Source organism: Frieseomelitta varia, unplaced genomic scaffold (genome assembly GCF_011392965.1).
Source record: "Frieseomelitta varia isolate USP_RPSP 00005682 unplaced genomic scaffold, Fvar_1.2 scaffold_189, whole genome shotgun sequence".
In the NCBI taxonomy this organism is placed as follows: domain Eukaryota; kingdom Metazoa; phylum Arthropoda; class Insecta; order Hymenoptera; family Apidae; genus Frieseomelitta; species Frieseomelitta varia.
The window spans coordinates 769,938-788,000 of NW_025109627.1; the positions used below are offsets into that span (position 1 = coordinate 769,938).

An 18,063-nucleotide genomic window follows, 5' to 3' on the forward strand; every position below is an offset into this window, starting at 1 on the left:
CAGCTAGTTTGGTTGTAGGGTCGGGATTGGAGATAGACAAGATGGACCAACAGTATTGCCTACGATGGAACAATCATCCAGCCAACCTCACAGACGTTCTCAGCTCCTTGCTTGCCAGAGAGGCACTGTGCGATGTAACCCTGGCTTGTGTTGGAGAGACATTCAAGGCACACCAAACGATACTCTCTGCATGCAGTCCATATTTCGAGAGCATTTTCCTCCAGAATACCCATCCCCATCCAATTATATTCCTGAAGGATGTCAATGAAACGGAAATGAAGGCGTTGCTGCACTTTATGTATAAGGGAGAAGTTAACGTTAGTCAGCATCTGCTACCAATGTTCCTTAAAACAGCTGAGGCGTTACAGATTAGAGGCCTCACTGATAATAGTGTTAATAACAAGGCAGAAGAGAAAAGTCCATCACCAGAACCAGAAACGCAAACTGGTATTAGGCATACTGAATCGCCTAACCTTCAGCCTCTTCCTGAAAAGAGGAAACGAAAGGCTTCTGGCAGCTATGACGTTTCCCTTAGTGGTCCACCCAGTGAACGGTTCATGTCAGATTCTCAGGTATGTAATTTTAAGTGGTCTATACTGATGTTATTAGTTTGTGTGCATGTAAGTATCATTAGATTTATGTTTTTATTCTTTAACCATTCAAGTACCACCTATTTTTTTCCTTTGTAACGATAATTATTATCATTATTTTAATGTCTGAATGCATAATAAATAGGCATTTAGCAAAAAGTCTTACAAAAACAATAATAGAGCAAAAATAGTGAATTAATTGAATTCATTTTTGCAGATTATTCCAAAAATATTTGTACATATTTTCTTAGAATATTTGTTGCAATGAATTTGTCAATGTTGTTCTTTCAACAATATAAAAAGCATAAAATGACCATTATCTTTATGATTTTTAACATGTCTTCTTTGTACTCCGATAACTGTAAATACTAGTTGCCACCATTTCTAGGTTATCTGTATCCTATTTGCAATGTTTAAGAAATTGATATGATAAAATGAAGAGAAAATTGTTTCAATGAGAAAACATTAACATTTTAACAATGTTAAAACAATTATACATGTCATGCATTCTTAAAAATGAAATGTGTAAAATGTTTATTGTCTTTTCTTTCTTACATGTTTATTTTATGATTCAATTACAGTTTTTTTTTATGTTTTGTGTAAATTTATATTTTAGTAGTAGATTAATGTAAATTAATCACTTTTGAATAAATCATTTTCAAAACATATGCTCCCGCGAAGTTGTGCGCGTGCGTTGTGCATGCATGCGTACACGTATGCACGTGTAGTCACGTGTACATGGGCAAAATTTCCTTACAGGTAGCGCTTAAAATTCTGAGATAATGACCGTATTTTATTATCATTAAACTATATATCTGTGTGATTGGACAGCTTTTCAAATATCTGTACTTGTAACCTTGAGATATATAGCAAATGCTGATCTTAAAATATCATTTCTGTCACAGCTAATCCATTAGATGAAAGATGATGTACAGAAATAATGATGTTCTGAATAATTCCTTTCTTTAAATAATTTCTCTGTATTATTCATTTTGATAGAAACTTTACAAATAATGTACAATAGGGAAAATAATTTAAAATTTTAGTCAATCATAACAATTTTTCTCTCTTTTGTCATTATTATGAAGAAAAATTCCCCTTTACATTGTAAATTTAAATAAATTGAATATAAATGTTATTACAATTATATATAGTTACAACATCTCTAACTTGTTTCCAAAATGCATGATCTTGTATTTTATTGTTTTTCAGGCATCGTCTCAATGTAGTTACAAATCGAGTCCCCCCGTGATTCCAAAGTTAAACAATGCCATGGGAGGTGATATGGAAGATGGTGGTCGACCTATGTCTCCTGCATCACAGCCACAACCTTCAATCAAGCAAGAGCTAGATCATCACTTACCAGACTTCCATGACAACATTTCCCTCCCAGTGAGTAACTTTGTGTATACTTTTCAGGTATTTATGAAAGAACGTGTTACAATATGCATGTAATGTAATTTGTAGCATGTATGTAGTTTATGATATTTGGCTCTTTGTAGATACATGCTAATAAAATGAATATGCTCTTTGAAGCATAAAATTTATGAATTCAATTTCTAATATATTTTGTTTCACAATTCTTTTATTGCATTAATTATTTATTGATTTCAAAAATATATGTTTAAATTAAATTTACGTTCAAATATTGAATACAACATTTAATTCTAATAAACATTGTCATGATCATTTTTAATATTGAATCATTTTATAAATCAATTATTCTTCTTCTTTATATTTGTAATAATTAATAGTTGCTTTGACATAGTATAAATTTTGATATTAATGTACCTTAATGGAATTAACTTCGTGTGTCATGTGTTACTTTTATTTCAGAATATTATCATATTTTTGTTTTGTTGCTGCATTTTATATTTGTGATTCATATTTTACAAAAAGCTTCTTCATGTGTAGCTTGTGAGCTATTCATGAAATTATGCAATATGCAAATTATACAAATAGCATGAAGTTTCGTTACTGTTCCTGTAATCAATGAGTTTCTACTATTTTTCTACAACTACTCAGTCCAAACAGACATGGGAAGGAAGGGATATCTAAATTGAGATACAAAATTGGCTTCTTATATGCTAAAAGACAAAATCAAAAATGTGTTGATTAAACACATATCCTTCCTTCTCTGTTGACAGACTAATGTGGAGTGGGAAGTTCAGAGAGATGGGAAGAGTGACGAAACAATGGATATACAGAACATGACCCAAAATCAACAAGATCCTGCTGTGATACAAGTTTCGTGCCAAAGCACTATCATGGCTGGAGGTTCTATGTCTATCAATATATCAGGAACTGCATCTGAATCTTATGACAATTCTTATGTATCTTTACAAAATCAATCTAATTCACACAAGAATAATAATGTAGAATTCAATTCCTTACTTGGTTCAATTTCTGAAACTAATGCTAATGCTGAACAATTTCAAAACGACAATGTACATAGGTCAATAATTGTAAATCCACAGCCAAGCATGTCAGTAATACAATCAACTTTGTGCAATAATTCACAACGTACAACTCCTCAAAATAGAAAAACTGGTAAATTCAAAATTGGATGGCTGGACATGTATCCATGGCTTCAGTATGATGAAAGGTCAAATCTTATGTTTTGTAAATACTGTAGAAAATGGAGTGATACAATTCCTGAAATACGCACTTCATTTGCTGCTGGAAATGGTAATTTTAGACTTGAGATAGTCAATCATCATGACAAGTGCAAAGCTCATAATTTGTGTGTAACTAAAGAGAGTGAAGCAAAAGGAAATTATACTTATATCATGGAAACTTGTTGATTTCTTTTTATAATTCTATCTTAATAGCAGCTGATTTTTTAATTAATTTTGCTCAGTTAAGATTCAATTTTATCTCAATCATTAACAAAATATTCTTATCATGCAAAACAAGAATGCTGAATATTATAAAGACCTTTGTAAACAGTTTTTTTTACTTTCTGTTATTATAAAATTTTAGTTGCATGTATGTTCATAATTATTTAAAATTTTACCAGTCATATCACATTTTGATAAAATATAATAGTAGACAATCATGGTTATGCTATAGTATTTTGAAAGATAAATGGACATTCTTTCTTCTTATATTTCCAATTGGATTAAGAATTTTAAATTTAATCGTAACATTTTATAAATATATTGGTATAATTAGCATTATCTTTTTTTTGAATAATTAATAATTGTAAGTTTTATCTTTTTATATCAATTGTAATATACAGCATAGAATTATAATTATTATATTTAAATAGAATCCTATAAAATTTTGAATATTATAGAAAGTTTTATGAAAACTTGTAATATTACATTACAACGCAATAGTTGTATAAATTAAAAAATTAAAAAATTAATGTTATGTAAGGTGAATATAGATTTTTAAGTGAAATAAGTACGTTTATGTTTAACATTATTTTCATCGTGAAAAAATATTTATGCTTTCACGAGTCACGTGTCAAAATTTATATTTGTAGATTTTTCGACTCGATATTTTTATGCAATAATATTTACATAGCCGTGAACTGCCGATGTATATTGTGGAGATTGAAATATTGTTAGAGTAAAACGAATTGCCAAAGCATGTGCATTTTTTGTGGTGATGCGCTTCTGTGATGAATATATCTCGCGTGAAATGTAAACGGAAGTCCAAATATTCTTATTATAGAAAATATTGATTTGTTCATATGAAATATGAAATATAAAATATATACGAATAAATACGCATTTAGGATTTCTATAAATCACAACATGTGAATTAAAATCAAACTTTCTTTCCTTCCCTATTTGTTATTATTGATTATATGTATAATAAATAAAGAAGCGACTGCCATAAACTTTGTTTTATTAATTTAAATCGATTAATAGTCGTTTTATGCTTGTATAATTTATTTAAAAAACATAACATTTAAATTTTATTAGAATTATTATCTCTTTCCCTATCTTATATCTTCAAACAAATCATATTTTGTGTGAATTTTTGTCCGCATAGATTTTTATCTAATTGTCATTTAAGTTGGCACAATAGATATTAGTAATAGATATTTTTCAAGATGGAGAAAAGTTTTCCTAGATAAATGCCTCCTTTGTTCATAAATTAATGTAATTTATAATGTATAATCTTGATATGTGCTGCAGGGTCATCCAGTTGGACTGCTAGGAGAAGAAGGTGGAGCAACAACAGGCACGCTAAGCGATGGCGTGTCAGGAGGAATTGAATCGTCTGAACACCATAATCCGCCAGAAATGCTCGACGGACTCGATGGTAAGACCTACAAATATCTATCATTACAATCAAAATTACATTTTAGATTTCACGTATTTCCTTAGCTCCTTTGTTGCAATGATGATCTTGCTAAATCATAGTTCAAGAATTTATTTTGGAGTGATTCTATACATGCTTTATCTATTTTTTTTTTTTTTTTTCTTTTACTGCCTCTCCTCTATGATAATAAATACAATTTGAGAATAATAAAGTGAATAATGGCCAAAAGAGCGATGGAAATACCGGAGATCTAAGGAATCGAGGGAGATGTGCATGCACGTTTGCAAGAATTTTTGCGCGTCGAGTCGTACATAGGCGTACGAAGCGAGCATCCCTCTATTTCCAAGTCTGGCAAGCGTAGTGAGTGGTAACCTCTTTTTTAGAAAACACGAACAACTTTCTTTGCTACGACGTATCCTGTATATGTGTATGTATATATATGCATACATGAACCGATTATGTGCGTGCGTGTATTATATATATATATATATATATATATATATGTATATATATATATGGGTATAGATGACACAATATATTCATCCTTGGTGTTGTGGTGATGGTATCGTGCATTTGCTATGTTACATATGTATGTGGTAGTTACAAAATCTGTAAGTGTGTTAATAATGCAATAGGAACTATATTATTATCTAACCAAAGAAAAAAAAAAAAAAAACACATAGTTGGTTTTTCTCCTTGGGAAGTGGACATTTCTTCTGTTGGTATCAGCAAATGGACAATACTGTTTGACTGAATTGTTTTGAAACGGCTGTATGGTTGACGGACTGTATATATGGTCTCGTATGTGTTGCGTTTTTTCCTTTCTCTTTTTTTTTTTTTTTTTTTTTTTTTTTTTTTTTTTTTTTTTTTTATTTATTATTTATGTTACTTTGTACACATTCACAAATATATATATATATATACATACATATATACATACATACATATATACACACGTGTGTATTAAACACACACATGCCCACGTTAACATCTAAACCTACGGTGGATTTGTGTGTGCGTGGCAAAATAACGGAATCCACGGTACGAACGGTGCGCGAGAGCGAACGAGTGCGCGCGAATACATGTTTCCTCATCTGCGCGAGAACAAATGTATATACGTGTGTTTTGTATAGTTATAAAGTTTTATTTATAAACGAATACATATATACACGTATATATATGTATGTAGATATGTATATCCCATACATCTTATATGTACGTGTGTATGTATGTATGTATATATATACGTATATCATTGCGGCGGGATTCTCTGTGCATGTCTTTTTTACACACTGTTTTCTCTATCCTCTTACAAATACCTTTTGCCACGTTCTTACGTCACTGTAACTAGCGATCTTAATCTTACATTTTCACGCGTCTCTCTTGCGCCTGTTTGTTTTTAACCTGTATCGCCAGTACAGTCGAGTAAACGGAAATATATATTAGCAACAAAATATGGTCATAACATGTGCTGTGCGCTCTTCTTGTTACGTAAGTGATCGATGGATCGAACACGAGAGTATGACACGTCGGATTCGGGTAGCTAAACCAGGTTACGTAACGCGTAACGCGCCTTTTTCCGATAGTAACTGTGATTATTCCTGAGGCGAATCTCATCGTGCCGATCGTCTCGAGAGCGTCTCGTTACGACGCTGTATCTGTGCGATAGCAATGCAAGGATTTTGTTGCTAACGTGACGGTCTGTTTACCATCTCTTGGAAAGTCTTGTTGGCGCTCGATTTTTGCAGTCACGTCATCGTTGTCGTCGTCGTTGTTGTTGATCACCGTCGTTGTCATCATTGTCTTTGTCATCGTTGTTGTTTCGTATTTAATTCACATCGTCGCCCGACAAATGGCAAAGGATTGCTATCTAGACGAAGTTTCGTCACTGCAGTAAACTTTAATTGAATATTGATCAATCTCCACGATACATCTCGCGTGTGTGTATGCCAGCTCGAACTTGGAGCGAAAGAAAATAGCAGCCAGAACGTTTTTTTGATAAACTCGAACCTTTTTTTTTTCTTCGAATCTTATGCTAGCATTTTCGAGAAAGTATCGCATTTTCAAGTAACTCTTTTATATTTTTTTTTTTTTTTTTTGAAGTTTTGTCGATTCTTTCGCCTGCGTTGTTTCCTTAAATCGGAGCTCTCTCCCAGTCTCTTTTCGTGTCCTGTTTTTTATTCTCCGATTCTCTCTTTGTTTCATCTCTTCCTTCTTATTTTCTCTCTGTTCTGTTGTCTTTCTGGTTCTTTTTTTTTTTTCTTTCTTTCTTTCCGTAACGTTTTCTTTTCTCGATGTTGGTTTGTTCTCGTCAGTTGTGTGACGACGTGTTGTGCCTAGCTTTGCGTTTCTTGAATTACTTTTTGACAATGATAAGATCGTAGGTGTGCGTTTTTCTCTCTTTCTTTTTTTCCTTTCTTATCGTTTTTTTTTTTTTCTTTTTCCTTTATATGATATGAACGTTTTATACACTTTTATCTTTTGGTTACGAGTAGGCATCACTAGACATGCGTAATATTACTATTATATACAAGTGTGGTGTTTCGTAATGATATCATCGTAATATTGATTGGAGAACGTAATTAATTGAGAGAGTCCCCTCTTTTCTGCAACCTCTTTGACTTGATCGTAGAGTGTGATATTATATACGAGAGGCATATATCCCTCTCTCTCATATATATAGCTCTCTATATATATATGTATATCTTTTCATGAGTCTGGTAGAGATTGTCGGTAATCGTAATTAGTCGCCTAAGCAATCTAATTGAAACTGGATCTTGTAATTCCAGGAACATCGGGAACTTGTAAAAAAGAGAAGGATATAAGTAAAGAGAGTCAGCCGAAGCTAGAACACTCCAACCTCGGTGCGGAGTGTTGTAAGCTTTGTGGCAAGAGCGTAGCGAACATAAAAAAGCACATGAAATCGCATTTCCCCGATAAGTATCAGTGCCAAATCTGCATGATATCGTTAACGAGATCCGACAATTTGAAAAGGCATATTAAATTGAAGCACGGGATACGAGAGGGATCGTTGATATCGCCGTTCGTGCGCTTAGAGCACAAACACTTTTTAGCGAAATCGGAACCGGCTTACCTCACCTAGAGTCTCGTTTCGTTGCGCGAAATAACACGCAAAACGACGGAGAGTGAATGAAAAGAGGAACAGACAAACCACAAAAAAAAAAAAAAAAAAAAAAAAAAAAAAAAAAAAAAAAAAAAAAAAAAAAAAAAAAAAAAANAAGAGAAATTAAAAAAAAAAAAAAAAACAGAGAAAAGAGAAAGGAGAAACAATAGAATGAATAGACGAGAGAAAGAAACGAAAGTACGATGCGCACGCGCGCGTGCACAAATCGTGTACGTGTGTGTACGTTCGGCTAATATTATATACGCAGCAAGCGCGTAGAACATCGAGAAGATACGCGCGATAGGCGGACATTGGACAGAGAGGAAGCTGAGCCCGTGAAATTGTCGCGTTGTTCGCGCATTCCACGACACAGACGGAACGCGCGCTCGTCATCGTACTTATATGAGAAATAACCTCGCTCTTCGTCGTGTTTGCCTTGTAATCCCGGCAATCATTTGCTTCTGTAATCAGCGAGCGAAGACCGGCAAGACGACGCTTCGCTCGATTATCTTTAATTGTGTTTTCTCCGTTTGAAAAAAATTGATTTCCTTATAAGAGAATCTGATTATTTATCGTACGTCATATATTCTAATATTTTAAGAGCTAATTAATTAAGAAATTAAGCGTGTAACGAGTACAACCGGCCGTCGATGAGAAACGGCCGTCGATCATTATCTCTCTTTTTTTTTTTTTCTTAACTGCCATCGTAAATAGTATCGTAGAATCGGTTAGATCTCACGTAGAGTCAATTCGAAGTACAAAGTGTGACGAAAAGAGAAGAAACGTGAAAGAGTGTCTTTTTTTTTTTAAATCGTGTTCGTAGAATACTACCTCCCGCGCGTGGTGTCGCTCGCGTCCGCTTTCGCGTAACACGCGAGGATATTTTAATGCTTTCCCTCCCTCCGAGCGAGCAAGAAAATCCCAACTCTCACCGTGTGACGTAACACGCGTGTGCGTTCACGTTCCGAAACGGAAAGGTTTTACCCCCATTCTCGAAAATTGCCGTCACCGTTGCTCTCTTTTTCGCGCTGTGTGGCACCGCGCCGTGACGCATGGAACTGAGAATGAGTTTCAACGCACGAGCAAAGAGGAGGCAGGCGTTGGACGTCGTTGTCGGGCGTCTCGCGTGCCCGCTCCGTTCATTTCCAACCTCTGAACTGAATTTCCACCGAGCGCGCGAGAGGAGAACCTCGAGATATTGCCTTTGATTAGATTTGCATAACAGCGATACTTTGGCCGGCAAAATGTTGGCGCGGCCCAGCGGCTTTTACCATCACCTCCGTGTAAGCGCGGAGATGATTTCGAAACCCGCGCGGGGAAATTCTTCTCTCGAAGTTGCTCGTGACACGCTGCCGTTATTATTAACGAAACGTCGACGAAGCCGATTTCGTCCAGTTCCATGCCCGGGTGTCGCGACCAGCACTTTACACGCAATGCTTTGTATACTTCTCCGTAATGATAACAGCCTTGTTTCGCAGGTGGTGAAAGGAAGATCAGTATTAAGTAACTATTTATACACTTATTTATAAATCCTATATTATATTATATTTATATTTATATTTATACATACATCGTAGGTTGTGAAAGACGTCGAAGACTGAGTGTACGGAAAAAGAGAGAGAAAAAAAAAAAGAAAGAAAATAGGAAAGCTTAGAAAAAAAAAAAAAAGGAAAAATAGAAAAAAAAAAGAAAGATAGAATTAACGAAAGAAACGCTGACACTCGTCGGGTCGGCGTGGCTCGATAAAATAGTGACGATGAACTAGTCTCCGAAGGCTGTTGCAAAAGAACAAATTTTTTCTATAGAGGTTTCTTTATTGGTGCCTTTCCATTTAAAGTACAATACTCGACTAATCAATAATCGATTACGGATAATATTATATATAATATGTAATAAACAGCTATGATATCACCGTGTGTAATATGTAACGTGTGCGAACCGATCTCTTCTCTGTCGAACAATGCATGACATCTAATAATCGAACGTCGATATCTCTCTCTCTCTCTCTCTCTCTCTCTCTCTCTCTCTCTCTCTCTCTCTGTGTCTGTGTGCTCGCGTGCTCCGTCTGCACGCGATACACGTGCAGAGAGAGCTCACGAACTATACACTATACTACGAACTGTAATACATACGTACATACGTACACACGAAGATATACGTACAAAATACAGAGACACACAGACACGCAGTATGTCGCTACAGTATGTAACCCTTCTTCCTCCTTAGTAGAGTGAATCTGATCAAAGCGAAAAGAAAAGAGCTCGAGGGGTAAATGGAGTGAGGCGGATCTCTCCTACCCCGGATCGAATCACCGTCAGTGGCCGTTTTTCACACAGGACTTTTCTCTATTTGCAGATACGACACTTTTAACTCCTCAGGGCAGTGAGTGCGCGCCGCTCACGTACATTGAGAAAGTTAATCTGTCGGACTTTTTCGAAAAGCTGCCGTACACGTGCACTAGCAAATGCAAACTATGTGGTCGAGTCGTGTCGAATCTAAAGAATCATTACTTGACGCACAATCCAGGGAATTACGTGTGCCCGCTGTGCGGCTGTCGTAGGACCCGGTTGGATAACTTGAAGGTTCACATTAAACAGAAACATCCCGATGTATAGTTACTACTGCAGATGTCCAGTGGCACCGTGTTGTAGGGCGTAGACCGTGAACGTGTGTGCAGAACGTCTCGTCTCTATTCTGTCCCCATTCTGTCCCCGATATCTATGTCTCTCTCTCTCTATCTCTCTCTCTCTTTCTCTCTCTGTGTGAACCACGGGATGTCCGAGCGTTCGAGCATTTACAAGTATCTCGCGGTAACGCGTCAGTTTATGTCGTTTCCCAAATGTGAAGTTTTCTTTAAGAGTATATATTATTAGTATTATTATTACTATTATTATTATTACCGTGAACGGTAGAAACGCGGTCGGTTATCTGGATATGAATTTTCTAACGATGGAAGTGTCAATACATGTTCCCATTACTGACGACGACCACTTGTGCATTTCTGTGCGACGACGCAAACGAAATATAATCTCTGTCGAAATCCACGTTGCGCTCAATCTGTCATTTCCAATTCACTTTAGCTGAAAATCTTGTCCGGATAATCGATAAACTGATGCATTATTAGACAGACGGTATTCCGCTGTATTACAAGACTCTTATTTTTATATCTTTCGGCGTTAATTTCTTCTTCTTCGTTTTACATTTTTCACATTCTCAACTGGGAATCGAAAAGACTTGAAGAGGCTCTGCAGTCTCGACGTTGTTCGTTACATTATCTAGCACGATACGGAGAGTGCATTGAATTTTTTAACAATTTCAGCGAGCACCACCGTGGTTCATTCTAAATCCTCGAACGCTCGGCCGTGTATTCACCCCGAGTGGCCTCGCGCGGTCAAAGGTCGTTTCGTTTTTTCCGCCTGCCTTCGTGTCTCGTCAGTCAACGTCAAGAACCGTTGGCGTTTCGCGCGGCCCGTTCTTACACGTTCGATGGTCTCTTAACCCGTAACTCCCGACATTATGCGCCGCTGCGTTGCCGCGTTCTCCTCCCGGTCACGCGAGATGATCTCGCTAACACGAGATTTGAACAACGAGAACGAGAGACGAGAGACGAGAGACGGACGAGCAATATCGGCTCGTAATTCTGTACTTATCAAACCGAGCAGAACGCGGTGCGAAATTCGCTGGGGCCGTTCCTTCGCGTATCGGTCGCCCGAGCAATGTGCAGTCGTTCGTATCGACATCAGCATCGGTTATCGCGATGGATAAGCGGATTTCGCGATTGACAAGCAGTCCGACGCGCGCGCGTTGTGTATTCGTCGATCGGACCAGCCGTCGATATCCACGTTCTCTGTCTGTAGTCAGAGAAGCAAACGTCGAAATTGTAAAAGGAAAAGTCGTTCGCAGAGAGGTGACGATGGTAGATTTGAAGTAGTTGTTGATCGCGAGATGATGAGACACTGGAAGACCTTGAGCGAATGGATTCGAGAGACTCTTGGTCACTGAATTCGAACACAATTATCAACATTTTAGGGGATTTTGGTAAAACTGAAGGTTCAACGAGAAATTTGGTTACCTGCTGAAGAGAGTACACATTGTACACGTACTATTGTTAATAATTTGTTTCTGCAACTTCTCCGTGTATCTGTCTGCTTTTACTTTCCACTATCTTTCACGCAACTTCTTGTGAAGATCTAAACGAACTCTGTTGTAACCGACGTTTGTTCGTCTCTTCGACTTATTATAAACTTCGAACTATTATAAACTTGCAATTAAATTTCGTTCAGACCCTCCGACCTTATTGAAATCAGAAACATTGAAAATTCCGTGTGGCCTCGATTCGAATCGGTGGCCAGAGAGCTCCAAGTCGGGAGCCGGAGCAGCCACTCGGATGTATCCCGTCGTCTCAAAATTAATTATCGATCATTCGCTGGATATATATCATCTCGAGATTAATTTCATGAATTTCTCAGCGTTGCGCCAGCTCTCAGCTGAGAGAGAGAGAGAGACGTTGAAGGGAGAGGGAATGACATGGGGTGGATATCTTCGGTGTCGTCAGACGAGACATATTGTATCGCACGTCTCTCTGGTACGAAGAACCACACCGTTCCTCGCGTTACAACTCCGTCGACCTTTATAGACCAAGATATGCTGGCGTGGAGAATTGCCAGGTTCTACATTAGCAGAGAAACAGCCGACAGAGGCGAAATGGAAATTAATATCGCGCCCTAACTTTCACCCTATTGGTCTTGCTCGTAACTGGTTCCTTGGTCAAAGGGCGTATCAGCGACGTGTTTCTTTTTTTTTTTTTTGATAAGTGTGTCTCGTCGATGTCGGTTCGAGCATCGCCGGTTGTATTTAATTACATCGCGCGCGCATTCTTCCTTCGTTAGCGTTTTTTTTATTATTCTTTTTGCCCGCGTCTTCTCGCATCGTCCTGCCGATGATCGATCGATCTGTTCTTCCCTCCAACTTCCGCCGAGGCTACGCTCTTATTTTTCCAACCTCGACGTTGCCTGTCGTCTGGCCGGTTGGTTAGCTATGCAGCACGAGTCTGCTAAATTAGCAGCTCAAATGACCTCTTTGTTCGTGCCCTTTTGCAAAAAATATCCTTGCAAATGCCGTAAATGTCGTTTGTTAGCGGCTCGTCTCAATTTCGTTCAACTGCTTGTTCTTCTTCGCTATGGAAATTTCGATCGTTCAACGTCGACGAAATAGAAAATTCTTGATTGACAAGATAAAAAATCATATTTACAGTCATATTTACAGTCATATTTACAGTGACTGCGCAAAGCATCGGTACATTATGCCGATTGTATTTAATAGGAGTAGTTTTATTCTGAAAGAAGCCTGCGTGCCAATATACTTTTGTAACATATTTATTGTCACATCTTGGAGAATCTAACAGTTTAAATTGTTTGGATTATTTCAGTTTCGATGCTTGCAGAATTTCTTATACTCTTTCTCATTTGAAAATGTTTCTTTCTAACAAGTTCCTCGTGCGAAATTACACGTTTCTTCCTCGAAATCCGTTTTCGTAATTCCGTTTTCGTAATCAAACAATAAGTCGTAGTTCCAGAAAATTAAAGGCTCGCTCTGATTACAGAGGACTGAAACAGAATGAAACGCTTCTAGATTATGCAACGTTAACGGGAATCCTTTTTTAAAAACACTTAACGCTGAAGTTCAAACGACTTCTGTTTCAAACGACTTCGTTACTCGAACGTTATTGAAAGTCCATCTTCAAACCGAAATAAAAACTTGCTAGAAATAAAATTCCTCGCACGAACGCTTTTATTCAAAATTATTCAAAGTATTTAAAAGTCACCTCTTTAGTAGTTACCTCTTTTCGGGTCTCGACTTTCGTCGAGACTTTTTGGCGAACAATAATTGACCTCTCATTGTCAGTCAGAAAGACACACACACACACACACTTTCTCTCTCTCTCTCTCTCTCTCTCTCTCTCTCTCTCTTTTGCAAATCTTCTTGCGAATTTGTTTTTCCGACGCGATTCTTGACACGAAATCTCATTACACCGGAAGACAGAAGATCATCCATCCGCGCGCCGACTAACTAAATCCTCTTGTTATTAGAAGCCTTTGTGTAAAACGTGTGCTCGATCGTTTCCTCGCACGCGAAGAATCTCCGAGGCTGGCTCCGCTTTGCTCGATAATTAAACCGCTGTTCGCTAAACGTTCCCGTCTCTTCTATTTTCCACTCGGTTTTTCGTCTATCTCCCTCCTCTCTCTCTCTCTCTCTCTCTCTCTCTCTCTCTCTCTCTCTCTCTCTTTTCTTTTTTATTCTCAACGATACAATTATTTCCACCTGGAAAACCAGCCCCGCTCGGATCCTGTTGGCCAATGCTCGCTCATACCATTCATCGATCCCCGGGGAAGCGTCTCTCCGAAACGGGCGTGTACGTGGACGGTTCCGCTGTCACTTGTTGCAGAAGATGTAGGGAACGAGTAGAGCGAAGGGGGTGACTAGCTGTAGGCGAAGAAACTGAGAGGAGAGAGAAAAGGGGTGGGTGAAGAGAGGAGGTCCTTTTCGCGATAAGCTCCTTAAAGGGATATCTTCTCGCCGTTATTACAGGACCTACAGGACCGACAGGACCGTGCTTCACGGATGAACGATCCGGGTCGTTGCGAGTCGTCGATGGGTTGCTCGATAAGAGGATCACCGGCTAGGGTCGCGAACGCTGTTATTGCAAAGAGTTTTCGTTTCCTCGAGCACGCGCGACAAGAGGCTTTTGCCTTTCGTTCTTTCGCGTCCGCGTTCCTCTTAAAATTTTTCTCCCCCACTTTGGCCAGTCGGGAGGATTTCGTCTCCTTCGGGGCGAAAGGTGCTCGAAACTCGATCGGTCGAGACACGGCCAAGTTGTAGAAACGATTCTCGATTCTTCTCGCGGCTTTCTCGCGCGATTTGTCCACGAAACACCAGGAAACCGGTGAGACAGGCGAATCAACTCTCGCCCCGCTGAACTTCCTTCGATGTAGCTTTTCATTGAAGGTGGTGGTCTCGTTGCGAGGTGTTTCTTCAAGTTCTTACGAAGTGTTTGTGTCGCTTTTGCTTCAGAGTAGATACTTCGAAGCGTGTGTTTTAGGATTTATCTCGTGACTTTTTTTTTTTTCTTTTGTAAGGAGAAATGATCATAAAGCGGAGACAGGCGAGTTACTCTCGTTAACGTACAACCTCTTTTGAGTTCAGCCTTTTGAGATCAGCACGCCCTAAAATTCGTCCTAGAAACCATTTAGGTTTTTAGGACCTCTCTGAAGAAGATTTACGTCGTTTCTTCTATCTGTCGCGTTTCACAACATATTTTACATTTTTTTTTTTTTTTTTTTCACAAAGTAGTGCCAGTCGATGGTTGCATAAATCTTCGAAGAGAAAGTCTCCCAGCGACTTCTGTATGAAAGAAATTGAAAAGATTCTCAAACTCCGAACAAGTTTACCACGTTGGTTCTTCGAAGTTTCCTTTTCGATCTTTTCACTTTTTTCGTTTTTTCCTTTCGCCGGCTGAAAGAAATGAAGCAGTAGGTTGCACTCGCAAGTTCGAACGTAATCGGTCCAAGCGGATTTTAAAACTGGACGATATCTCGAGGAGTTGTGTTTCCCGAGAAAGTGCAGAAAGAAATTCGATTTTTTTAACAGATTTCTTTTTTTTATCTACGACGTAGAATATCCACTTGAGTCGCTGGTTTCCGCTCGAGAGAGGAAGTGACAGGATCCTTGTGCACATTGCACGCCTCTGTCGTTCGAACATGTTTGTTTTTCGAAGCATTAACAGCTTGGAACGTGTGTACGAGTCTCGAGAACGTCTCGCGAACATTATTCCGCAAAGTTGCATATATCGCCGTGGATTTTCCTACCATCTGGAAACTTCTCTGTGCGTGCGCGTGAAATGCGATTTTTTTTTTTTTCCTCCCCTGAAATCTACCGCACCGTGAAAGTGTCTCTGTGGAATTAACTGTCGGAATTATTCGGGATTGTGTGCAGACGGAACGACGTAGAGATTTTTGCAGACAGTTTAACTCTTGGTACAACAGAATGGAAACGATCTATAATCTTCGTCGGGTTGGATTCTTAATTCTTCTGGAACGAATTTTTTTCTTTCTTTTCTTTTTTTTAGCGTAAAAAGTACAGATAATTCAGAGTTTAAATTTAAAATGGATAGATTAACTAGCAATTTATTTAATAACATAGCATAGCACGTATTTAATTAATTTATTTTAATAGCGTATTTTAATTAATTTATTTTAACAGCGTATCACGTCTGACAACTTTTGCAAAATTTGAAAGAGTTGAAGGTCGGTGTTCTCTTGGAACGATAGACAAAGTTTTATTATTCAAATTTACGTTACGTCCTGCGTAATCCTGCAACAACGCAGGAAACTCGATCGCAGCTTCAGGAAAACATCTATCATTCATTTATATATCGACTGATATTTCTGTAATAACTGGAATCACTGAATGTGTTCCCACATTCTTTTTCAAACATCATTTCAGCAGATTTAACAATGCAGAGATATTATCAATAGCCGATTCCCCGATTCAATTTTCGTGTGTTAAGCGTTTAAATCGAGAAACATATTGCCGATTATAGAGATCATTGGAAAAGAGAGGCGAATTTAACTGAAACAAGAGCGGAGCGGAATGGAATTGTTCGTTTCTGTTGGCGATTTAGCCTAGACTTAGTACAATATTTAATGATCGCTAATCTCTTTGAAACATCGCGTCGTATTTGAATCTCGAATTATTCAAATAGCAGGCATTACTCGTACGCTCGCGGGTATTTACCGCGTGCGTGTTTGTACGAACGAAATGTTTGTGCGTTAAAACGTTCGGATAATGCGAGATCCTGACTGAAATCCCGGTTTCAAATCTTCCGAGTGACGCTCGAATACTTTTTTTTTTCTTTTTTTTTTTCATTTCCAACTCTGTCACTACGACCGCGCGCAGCGTAAAATTGTAGCACAACGCTGACTATATATCTCGTAAATCGATACGATTTAAGAGAGAGAGAAATGGGTCTTGTAGCGCGTTAGATCTTTACGATGATATTTAACTATAACGGTGTGAAACGACTGCAATATATTGTAATTGAGATACCTTTACAAATATATTTTACAGAGGACTTTTTTTGCAAGAGTTGCGATGCGTACGATTGAATTATTTCATTATTTCATCTTTCGCACTGTGTGAGGTCATGCCTGACGATAGCTGCGCCGTCTGAGTCATTTTGTCACGTGACAGTTAAGTCACGTAGTCGAGTCAAACAGACTCGGCAGAGCGATAGTTTTATTAAAAAATCGTTCGAGTCAAACGTGATTGCACAGTGCGAAAGATTTCGAACCGCGACTTCGTCATTGGACTCGTAGTCGTAGATCTGTAAATTGATATTTTCGGGAAATACGTTCGATCCTCTACCCCTCGTTTCCCTCTTCAATTCCTCTTTTTGGTTCGAACTCGTGTTCCAATGCCACGAGCGTGTCGCCGTTACTTCCGTTCTGGCAGGTTGCACGATCAATCAATCGTTGTTTATCGGCCGTGGCACAACGATGCGATATTCTTCTGATTCCGACCTAGGCGAACCGATGCATTATGCCCGGACGGAAACCGAAACCTACACGCGCAGTGCGCGCTCCGCTTCGCCGGATTCGAGAATTTATACGAATTCCCGGCGAGGTGAAATTATTTTTAACCTATCTCCATCCATTTGCGTGTTTCGTGTTGCGTGTTCGCTAGATGAAACAAGGCAAGGCACTCGGTCTTTCGCGGACATTAAAAATAAATCGGTTCGCCGCGGAGAGTTTCCAACCTCTCGATATCATCCTACGCAGACACAGAGAGAAAGAGAGAGAAGGTATTCCGCAAGTTAGATCAGCAGCTCAGGCTTGTATTTCACTGAAGGACGGTAAATTCTTTTTCAAGAGTATTAAATTGGTCCTGAAGTGTTTGGTCGTATCGGGGTAGATGCGATGTCTCTCCCACGATTGGAAATAAATCGTTCGTTTTCCCCGCGAAGCTGTGAATTTTCTCTCTCTCTCTCTCTCTCTCTCTCTCTCTCTCTCGTTT

At 38.4% G+C, this 18,063-nt stretch overlaps 1 protein-coding gene across 13 annotated transcripts in view; it reads left to right on the forward strand.

The window, feature by feature from the left end:
• LOC122539039 (sex determination protein fruitless-like) overlaps nucleotides 1–18,063 on the forward strand; it is a 31,493-nt gene that overhangs the window by 4,273 nt on the left and 9,157 nt on the right. For 5 of the 13 annotated variants that reach the window (XM_043673620.1, XM_043673619.1, XM_043673617.1 and 2 more), the window contains exons 2-4: nucleotides 19–572; nucleotides 1,803–1,982; nucleotides 4,742–4,868. In XM_043673620.1, the coding sequence (XP_043529555.1) occupies nucleotides 42–572; nucleotides 1,803–1,982; nucleotides 4,742–4,868 (838 nt within the window). In that variant the 5' untranslated portion in view covers nucleotides 19–41. Of the gene's footprint in view, nucleotides 1–18; nucleotides 573–1,802; nucleotides 1,983–2,737; nucleotides 3,537–4,741; nucleotides 4,869–4,933; nucleotides 4,966–5,251; nucleotides 5,335–7,657; nucleotides 8,021–10,347; nucleotides 13,653–18,063 lie in introns of those variants that run through there. The other 8 variants (XM_043673614.1, XM_043673611.1, XM_043673612.1 and 5 more) reach the window with 5 other exon arrangements.